The sequence below is a fragment of the Sus scrofa genome, chromosome 12 (genome assembly GCF_000003025.6).
Source record: "Sus scrofa isolate TJ Tabasco breed Duroc chromosome 12, Sscrofa11.1, whole genome shotgun sequence".
NCBI lineage: Eukaryota > Metazoa > Chordata > Mammalia > Artiodactyla > Suidae > Sus > Sus scrofa.
The window spans coordinates 25,995,291-26,005,252 of NC_010454.4; the positions used below are offsets into that span (position 1 = coordinate 25,995,291).

Genomic DNA, 9,962 nt, shown 5'->3' on the forward strand with positions numbered 1-9,962 from the left:
AAATTAATAGAACGGGTCCTTGGGTCAGCCTTTCCCTTGAGTTGCTTAGTGTTTTTCTGGTTTCTGAACAGTCTTCTTCCTGTTAAAATAGGAATAAGCACTTGAATCTGATCTTATTGTTGACAGATAATACTTAACTAGATAATTTTGCAGCTTTAAGCTGTTTTTCTTTCCCCAGTTATGGAATGAGAAGTCGTGTCTTTTTTTTTTGACTGCACCTGTGACATACCAAAGTTCTTGGACCGGGGGATCAAATCCAAGCTACAGCTGAACCGAGGCAACATCGGATCCTTAACCCACTGCCCCACAGTGGGAGCTCCTGAAAAGTCTTGTGTTACAGGGAATTTCTACCATGGAGCAGGCAGGGATGGGAAAGGGTCAGGGGTGGCAGTTAGTCTTTCAGACAGGGAGACCTTCGTTTTTTCTATGTCCGTAGTCACAAGGTAATTGTAGCTGTAAGACCTTTTAGGGCGTCTCTTTTTCTTTCCCCCTCCATCTTTGCTTCTCAGAATTGCCCCCTGCTGAGTGTCTATAACCCAGGCTTCCTGTGATTTCTATCATAACACTCTTCACCCCAGGTTGGTGATAACTGCTTTGTTTGTGTGTTTCCAACTCTGGAGTACGTGGTGGCCCAGAACTGCCACTGCACGCTAAGGCCTCTAGACTCTGGCACACTAGGCTGGCACTAGACTGGTGGGGAGGAGGGGTGATGAGCAAGGACTGGGCTCTGTGATTGTAGCCCCTGGAGATAAACTAAAATAAGGATTTACGTGTGAAAGACTGGCATTTTTATTGATGTGAATTGCTTACCCTTTTTCTTCTTCTTTATTTAGTGGCACTAATCAGTGGAGTAGCCAAAAAGCAAGAAATAGTGTGGGGGCAAAATGGGTCTAGATAAATCTGAGCATCAAGTAAACATTCTAAATATTTGAGAATCTCTATTATGTGAGTTGTAAGAAATCAAATTCCAGGAAATAAAAACCTGCTTTAACCCACACCTCTTCAAATTCCTGTTGCTTTAGGCGTAATCATAGAAATTTTTCTTTGGCCATGTGACCAACAGTTTGGCTTCTGTTTCTAAATGAATAACTGTTGTTAGTTTTTCTTACTGTTGGGAAGAGCCAGCATGAGTAAAGGGGCGGGGACAGGAAGAAACTCCAGGTGGAGGTTTCTTGAAGCAATCCCACTTAGTGCATGGTTGGACTTAGACGTGACAAATTGGGGCATGATTCTTGAGTTGACCAAGAGTCACAATAAAATTTAATAGAAAATGTTCCACATACATAGGCTTTTTTTTTTTTTTTTTTTTCCTGTCCTTTTAAGGCTGTACCTGCAGCATATGGAGGTTCCTGGGCTAGGGGTCGAATTGTAGCTGCAGTTGCCAGCCTCCGCCACAGCCACGCCAGATCTGAGCTGCGTCTGTGACTTAACACCACAGCTCAAGGCAGTACTGGATCCCTAACCCACTGAGTGAGGCCAGGGATTGAACCTACGTCCTCATGGATACTAGTTGGGTTTGTAACTGCTGAGCCACACACAATTGGAACTCCTATATACGATTTTTTTTTTTTTTGGGGGGGGTCTTTTTAGGGTCTCACCCACAGCATGTGGAAGTTCCCGGGCTAGGGATCAAATCTGGCAATGCCGGATCCTTAACCCACTGAGCGAGGGCAGGGATCGAACCTGTGTCCCATGGGTACTAGTTAGGTTTGTTACCACTGAGCCACAACAGAAACTCCTTAAATGATATTTTAATGTGTATTTTACATGAAACCTTTCAAGAATTCACATATTTACAACCGCGGCTTCCCTTCCGGCTACATTAAACCTATTAGCAATTGAGCGAGAGGAAAGGGGTACCTTGTGCCCCCTTGTGGCCAAGTTGTCATTCATCCCCAACCGCGTACTCCTAGCCTGGCTTCCTGCTGCTCAGTCAGGCTGCCTTGCCTCTTTGGGTTTTTGTTGTTTTGTTTTTAAGCCACAGGAGGACTTACTCATAACCTTCAAGTGTAACAAGGGGAACACTTGGAGAGGGGCCTGGTTGTTATCACTGGGTCTGTTTTCTAATCTGAAAAAAAAAAAAAAAAAAAAGCCCATGGTGGTTTAGGTGCCAAGTTATTGGTAAAGGTGAGAGTTCTTTTACTTAGCAACTCTAAGCTGCTAGAAATAAGCTGCTTAAGAATTTCCTGTTGGCACAGGACGTTTTGTAATAAGCCAGGGATATTTTTTATTTATCTTGCTTTTACGTAGTAGACGTTTAATCTCCTGGCTTGGAACATTACCAGCATACAGTCCAGAAAACTTGTTCCAAACTGCTATAAAAATATCACAGCTCCTGCAGTAACTTTAGAAGCTTGTGTTCGTTTTCACTGGAAAAAAAAAAAAAATGTTTTGCTCTATGTTCTCAAGTTTGTCCACCTGTCCATCTTAGCTAACCAGATTCAGCCTGCGACTCCTTTCCCTTTTGAGCATCAGTCTTCCTGGGGAGGTTTGTTTCCCTGATGTGAGTCCCATTCTCTTGCAGGCTAAGTGTGTTTGGAAACACCCGCCTGGTGACGAGATATATCGCAAAGGTTCAATCTCTGTGTTTGAAGTGGATGGCAAGAAAAACAAGGTAAAAGGTGGTGCCGTCGGAAAGAGGGGTGGAACTGTTGTCCATTCGCAGGTTTTCAGAAGGAGCTTGTTTTGTCTCTGTGTCACATTGTAAAGAAGATAGAACTCTTGGCCAAAATATACAGTTTCTGCTTTGCTAACACTAATGGTATGTGCTTCAGTTTTAGGCCTGTCTCTGATAAGTGTAAGAATCACTGGCCCACACATAATTGCTGTTTCTCTGCTTCTAGATCTACTGCCAAAACCTGTGCCTGCTGGCCAAGCTTTTTCTGGACCACAAGACATTATATTATGATGTGGAACCCTTCCTGTTCTATGTTATGACAGAGGCGGACAACACTGGTTGTCACCTGATTGGATATTTTTCCAAGGTCAGCAGGATCTGGAGATTAAGAAGCTGATGACCAGAGCAGGGTGATTGATGTTGGCATATGGGGACGCACATCGATGACAGGGAGGCAGTTCCCTGAGGGTGGCGGGGGGGAGAGGGGGAAAGCCACCTAACAAAGATGATTTGATGCAAATGTGCAGTTCTTTATTAAAAGCTTCTGGTTTATTCACTTCTGGACTTGTGGGTTGAAGCTGCCTATTAATTACTGGCCAAAACCCTGCCTACTAACCCTCACGCCCACATCTGGTAGTCAAGCCAACTTTTCCCTATGTTGCTAGTTTAGAACCAGGAATATGTTCCTTTTGCCTGGTTTCTAGCTGGCCTCCCTCAGTGGTAGTACCACTGTGCCTTTAAAGACTGAAGGCCAGGCTTTGCTTATGATTTTTATTAAGTGACAACTGTCTTGAAAGAGAATTCACATACCATACAATTCACTCGTTTAATGTGTACAATGCAGTGTTTTTTTGGTGTTTTGTTTTTCTTTTTTTGTCTTTTTGCTATTTCTTTGGCCGCTCCTGCGGCATATAGAGGTTCCCAGGCTAGGGGTCCAATCGGAGCTGTAGCCACTAGCCTACGCCAGAGCCACAGCAACGCGGGATCTGAGCCGCGAACCCACAGCACAGCTCATGGCAACGCCGGATCCTTAACCCACTGAGCAGGGATCGAACCCACAACCTCATGGTTCCTAGTTGGATTCGTTAACCACTGAGCCATGACGGAAACTCCTGCAGTGGTTTTCAGTATAAGAAACCCCCTGCCCATAAGCAGTCACTCCCTGTTTCCACTCAGTCCCCCTCAGCCCTACTGTCTCTGTAAGGTTGCCTTTTCTGAGCATGTCATGTAACTGGAATTGTACAATATGTGATTTAATCATGTTTCGCCCCCCCTTCCAGAATGAGGATTTACTCTTTGGATCCCTCGCTTCTCCAGTAGGCATGTCCCCTTTGGAAAGACCGCTTTTAAAAAGGCTGCTCTAGACTGACTCAGCAGTCTATAAACATCTTGCTTTGCTCTGTGCCTATAAAGAACCCAGAGTCAGCCACCGTAAGATGAGACCGGAGGACTTGGCTAGGGAAACCCTGGGGTCATTGTAAAGGGTGGGGATGTACCAGCCCTTAGCCAGCGGCCATACTGGTTAGCATATACTTTGCAAGCGGCCGTATTTTGTATCTGTGGGACTCCTGACACCTTGGATTCCAAATTCTCATCGCCTGCTCATCTGTTCGCTCTTGATTTTAGGAAAAGAATTCATTCCTCAACTACAATGTATCCTGTATCCTTACCATGCCTCAGTACATGAGACAGGGCTATGGCAAGATGCTCATTGATTTCAGTAAGTGAAACAGCCAGGTCCTAAGTTCCACAAGCAGGGGCCTTGTGAATATGGTTGTTTGCCTGTTTGTCCTGTGCTCTTTACAGTTCCTGCCATGTAGTGGAATTACACTGGTATTAAGTGAATGAGTAAGTAGAGAAATCTGAATGTTGTTCTTAGTTTGGCCTGATAGACATGGAACACTTGAATGAATATGGGACCCTGCGTTGGTCCCTAATGGTGGGAGGAGATAGAGGATAGAAAAGAAATCCCAATTGAGACGTAGGAATAGCACACACCTTCATAAGGCTTCAAATTTGATGTTAGGGATTTCAGTTTTGTTAAGACTTGTCTAGAGGCAGTCCATACACGTGGTAGAGGCTTTGAGTCTCATTAATGATGGATTCTGTATTTGGAAATTTAACTCTCTGAAATTGATTTGTAACCCACAAATCAACACACATGACACCCAGCAGCAAAAAAAAGTTAATTCTCAGATGAGGTCAAAGTGTCATGTTTTGGCTCTCTGTTTAAGCAAGTGTCCTCTTCACAGTCTCTTGGTGCCACGTTCATATTTTTGTGCTTTTTGTGGGCTGATTTTATTTTATTTTTTGGCCCCTCTGCAGCATGTGGAGTTCCTAGGCCAGGGATCAGATGATGCTTGGGATGGCAGTTGCAATCTAGGCGGCAGCTGCAGCAACGCTGGATCCTTAACCCACTGTGCTAGGCCTGGGATCAAACCTGTGTCCCATCGCTCCAGATGCATCATTGATCCTGCTGGGCCGCAGCAAGAACTCTCCTTGTTGCTGATTTTTTTTTTCTTTTTACGGCTGCCCCTGTGGCATATGGAAGTTCCGAGGCTAGGGGTCAAATCAGAGTTGCAGCTGCAGGCCTCTGCCACACCCACAGCAACTCTGGATCCGAGCTGCCTCTTTGACCTGCACCCCAACTCATCGCAATGCCAGATCCTTTAACCCACTGAGTAAGGCCAGGGATGGAACCCACATCCTCATGGATACTAGTTGGGTTCATTACCATTGAGCCATAATGGGAACTACGCTAGTTGGGTTCTTAACCTGCTGAAATACAGCAGGAATTCCTGTTCTTTTTTTTTTTTTTTAAAAAGAGTTCCCTGATGTCCTAGGGGTTAAACATCCAGTATTGTTTCTGCCGTGGCTCTGCTCACTGATACGGCACACATTCAGTCTCTCATTTGGGAACTTTTGCCTGCCACGAGTGTGGCCAAAAAGGCTTGCAGGGTTTTTTCTTTTGTTTGTCCGCTTTCAGATCTGTTTGTTTTTAACTCAAATCCAGATAGAACTGATATTGGGATTGATAGATGTATCTTATGAATCACCTTTAATATAAAAGTTCCTATTCCATCTTTTTTTTTCTCTACTATTTATTTAAGAAAGCAGATTAATTATCTGCTGGTTTCCTAGAGTATGAGTTTTGCTGACTGCATCCCCCAGATGTTGATAATTACATGTTTGGACGTTAAAACTAGAGACTTTGTGAGATTCAGGTTGTGTCTGTCCCCTACCCCCTGCCAGTATTTCATAGGCAGTGCTGAGATAATCCATTCTTCAAGTTCAAAAGTTTGAAAGATTAAAAGCTGTGTAGTGAATCGGCTTCCCATCTCTTCCCACCTGTTCTGAACACTTACTTTCAAATAACTGTTGGTAAGTTTCTAGTGAAGCCTTCCAGAGTTGTTTTTAATGTCTATTAAGTAAGTGTGCATGTGTTCTGTTCCCCTTTTGTTGATATGAAGGCAGCCCGCTCTACAGCAGCCACGTAGGATCGCATTAAATGACTGAACCCTAATTGATATTGCAAAGCAGACTCTACACCTTAAATCTTTTGCCATGTTGGTACGTTGTTAACAGGATGAGATACAGTGTCTGTATTGTTCCGTGGCAGGTTATTTGCTTTCCAAAGTGGAAGAAAAAGTTGGTTCCCCAGAACGTCCGCTTTCAGATCTGGGGCTCATAAGCTATCGCAGTTACTGGAAAGAAGTGCTTCTTCGTTACCTGCATAATTTCCAAGGCAAAGAGATTTCTATCAAAGGTTGGTTTTTTTTTAATTTTTTAATTTTTTTGTCTTTTTGCCTTTTCTAGGGCCGCTCCCGCGGCATATGGAAGTTCCCGGGCTAGGAGTTGAATCAACACTGTAGCCACCGGCCTACACCAGAGCCACAGCAACGTGGGATCCGAGCCACGTCTGCGACCTACACCACAGCTCACAGCAACACCGGATCCTTAACCCACCGAGTGAGGCCAGGGATCAAATCCTCAACCTCATGGTTCCTAGTCAGATTCGTTAACCATTGGGCCACAATGGGAACTCCTCAAAGGCTGGTTTTTGATTCTTCGAGAATGATTGTTACCCAAGATGTTAGCTCCACTGAATATTCTGGCTTTTCTCCTTGGCCCTGTTCATGCTTTGTAACCTGCAAAGGTCATGTCCCATTCTGTGTTCCATCTAGATGTGCGAGTGGAAGGCCGGCCGAATATGGGCTCCTCCCTAAAGGTGCCTAAGGATTCCAGAGCATTTGGCCCTTGGGACTGGTCATATGATTTGGTTTCTCAAATCTCGGGTTGCTAACAATTTAATTCTCAACAGACGTTAAGAAATTTCAAGTTTCTTAACACAGGAGCTTCTGACAATCCCAAGTCCTTGAGCAAGAGTGAAAGAATTGAGTTTGGTCTGTCTTTGACCTTGATTTCTATAGCTGCCAAGGTGGTTTCTGCTGTAATATCCCTCTTCTGTATTTATTTGAACTGGTCCAATGAATGCTTCATAAACTTTCTGAGCGGGTAGGGTTGAGTAGCCAAGATTCCAAATATTTGGGGGTCCATCTAGATTTCCTCCCAGGGAATGGGGTCTTGGTAGGGAGTGGGGATCTTCATTTTGGACAAGTTCTCAGTAGCACTTCTGTTTCAGAAATTAGCCAGGAGACAGCTGTGAATCCTGTGGACATTGTCAGCACTCTGCAAGCCCTTCAGATGCTCAAATATTGGAAAGGAAAACACCTAGTTTTGAAGAGACAGGTAACGTTTCTGTCAGCCTCTTCATGGTCATTATTGAGTGTCCCTTGAGGCTTGGCAGAGCAACGTGGGGCCTTCACACCCTAAAGGTACCCTTCCCTTCCTAAAGGAGTCTGACTTCATGCACCTTTTATTTGGTCTCTTCGTTAGTCCTCTCTCTGACCCTATCCTTATCCGAAGCTTTTGGTGAGCTCCTGTCTCAGATTCAGATGACATAAATGGAAGCTGCTCCAGTTAAGCGGCTTTATGTTATACTGTAGGACTTCTGTCCTTCGATGGTTTTCTGAGAACAGAAACTGCTCCTCTGTGGAGAAAATCTTTATAAACTCCAGGGCTCATGGAAGTCTGTTTTAATTCTTTCACCATGCCATCTCAGCTCATGCCTATTTGAAATTTTTTTTAAGTTGACACATAGCATTTAATAAGGGAAGACGAATAATGATTTTCAGGTCTTAACTGAGGCCATAGTAGGAAGAAATGGATTAGGTAGGAAAGCATTTTGTAAATCAAAAGGTAACTTTTTATATCTGCTTCACACCTTAGTATGTTATTCAACCTTTGGCGATTTCTTCTTTGCTCTCTATCGTCTTGGAGTCCACGTATGCAGATATTTTAGTCACATGGACATAATAATTGTTCTCCTTGTTCTCCCCCAGGACCTGATCGATGAGTGGATAGCCAAAGAGGCCAAAAGATCCAACTCCAATAAAACCATGGATCCAAGCTGTTTAAAATGGACCCCGCCCAAGGGCACTTAAAGTGACCCGTTCCTCCGAGCCAGCGAACCCCAGCAGTAGGAATCCGTACCCTAGGGATCTGTCTGTCATTTCTGTTGCTCTTGTGATTGGCAAGTACAGTATCCTTCGGGAAGGCCATCCCCCTCAGGACTGTCCTGGCTCTGACCTTCGTGTACACTGCAGACGCTGGTTCTGAGGAACTGTTGTTTCGGCCTCAGTGAGGTTGCCCGGATGGGATCTCTGTGAGACTTGAGTGCAGATCCCTCGTAGCACTGACCCAAGGTGTTCTGTTTTGGTACTGTACCTGTCCAGTCACTGGTTCTCTCCTCACGTCCTCTGGCCCCCCGAGGTTGTGTCGTGTCTTCTAAACTTGGTAATAGTGCTTCTTGCCACCCGGTCACCAGACCGCCAACTACGGTTGCCACCGCCAGCACCTTTCCAGTTACTCCTTCCATGTGTCTTTGGAGGGGCGGGGAAGAGGTAACACTTCCACGTGTGTATGTGTGTGTGCTGGGAGGGGGTCCCTTCCCTTTGGATTTCATCTCACTTTAGGTTTTTTTGCCCCTCCGTTTTTATTGAAAGACCTGTTTTTGATCAGTATCAGGCTGACCAGAGCCAAATACCCTGGCAGCCCCTCCCAGGGGTGAGTCTTGGTGACAGCACACTGTCCAGATGAGACGGAGAAAAGGACTGAGAGGTGGTGATTCTGCATTTTGATTTGCGTTCACCTGTGGGCAGCGGGCAGTGTCTTGGTGGAAGGGGATGGAACACTACTTTTGGCCTCACCAGAACGTGCCCGGCAGTAAATGTTTTCTTCTCTTTACTCCCTGCCCCTTTTTACGTTTGCAGGTGCCAAAGTAATGGCCAGTTCTCCCTTTCATGCTGCCTGTTAAACTGGTTAATTAGACTGCAAAAACCTTTTCTCCTGTCCCCGGCTGCTCTAGCACACCTCTCCCTGCACATGCATTGCATTGCTCTTGTCTGAACATCCTCGGAGAAGTGATTGAAAGTGACTTCCTTATCTCAGACCATGACTCGGCAAGGCAGAGTGGCCACCCCTGCCAAGGTTTGCTTCTCTTTGCACCAGTGCCTCACCCTCCCTCTAGGACGAAAGTGCTCATGCCCTTCCAAGAACTCCTCCTCCATTTCCTTTTTGGGACTTGGCACCCTCCCCCCCATTCTCTGGCCTCCTATTTTTGGTGGTGTTTAAGCGAAGGAAGAGACGCTCCCTCTAATTTCTCTCTAGCCCATTATAACCTGCTATCTTGGGGCAGCTTTTGATGTCTGACATGTCACCCTCCCCGGCTTGGTCTCCTGCAACACCACGGTCTTCATGCAGAGCCCTCACCACAATCCCGACTCTGGTCATTTGTGCCTTTCTCTTGTCATCTTTGTACACTACTTATATTCACTGTGGGTTGGGGGGAGCTCATTTTAAGCATGTTCGGTGGCAGCTCCCTGCCAGTTTCAGTGTCACTGTTAAAATTTATCCAAAAGCAACTTCACTGGGGGTTTTCTTAGGGGTAAAGGCCTTTTACAGACGCTAACCCTTCCCCACATGTGGTAGAATGTGCTCTTCTGTATCTCCTCCTCAATAAAGCATGTTCTCTGCTCAAGTCCGTTTCACCCGGGAGCTCTCATTGACGTACGCAGCAGTGCCGCTGACCTGCTGCTAATAGTGAATGCGCTCGGGATTTGTTTTCCTGACGGTAACCCGACTGCCGAGGGACGTGGTGGGCGGCTGTGGAAAGCTTTTTTTCCCTCCGATGCAGGCCGTGGATAGAGGGAGTGCCCTCTCTGAACTTGTCTGGTGGGTGGGGTAAATTCTGCCCCACGCTGGTTCCAGCTGACAGGTGTGAGTA

The 9,962-nt window shown here is 45.6% G+C and overlaps 1 protein-coding gene across 4 annotated transcripts in view; it reads left to right on the plus strand.

Moving 5' to 3' along the window:
* The window catches only part of KAT7 (lysine acetyltransferase 7), a 34,041-nt gene extending 24,325 nt beyond the window's left edge, over positions 1 to 9,716 (plus strand). For 3 of the 4 annotated variants that reach the window (NM_001195359.1, XM_005668866.3, XM_005668865.3), the window contains 6 exon segments: positions 2,525 to 2,614; positions 2,844 to 2,984; positions 4,244 to 4,337; positions 6,237 to 6,383; positions 7,260 to 7,366; positions 8,020 to 9,716. In NM_001195359.1, coding sequence (NP_001182288.1) covers positions 2,525 to 2,614; positions 2,844 to 2,984; positions 4,244 to 4,337; positions 6,237 to 6,383; positions 7,260 to 7,366; positions 8,020 to 8,121 — 681 coding nt within the window. In that variant the 3' untranslated portion in view covers positions 8,122 to 9,716. 4 annotated transcript variants of the gene reach the window in all.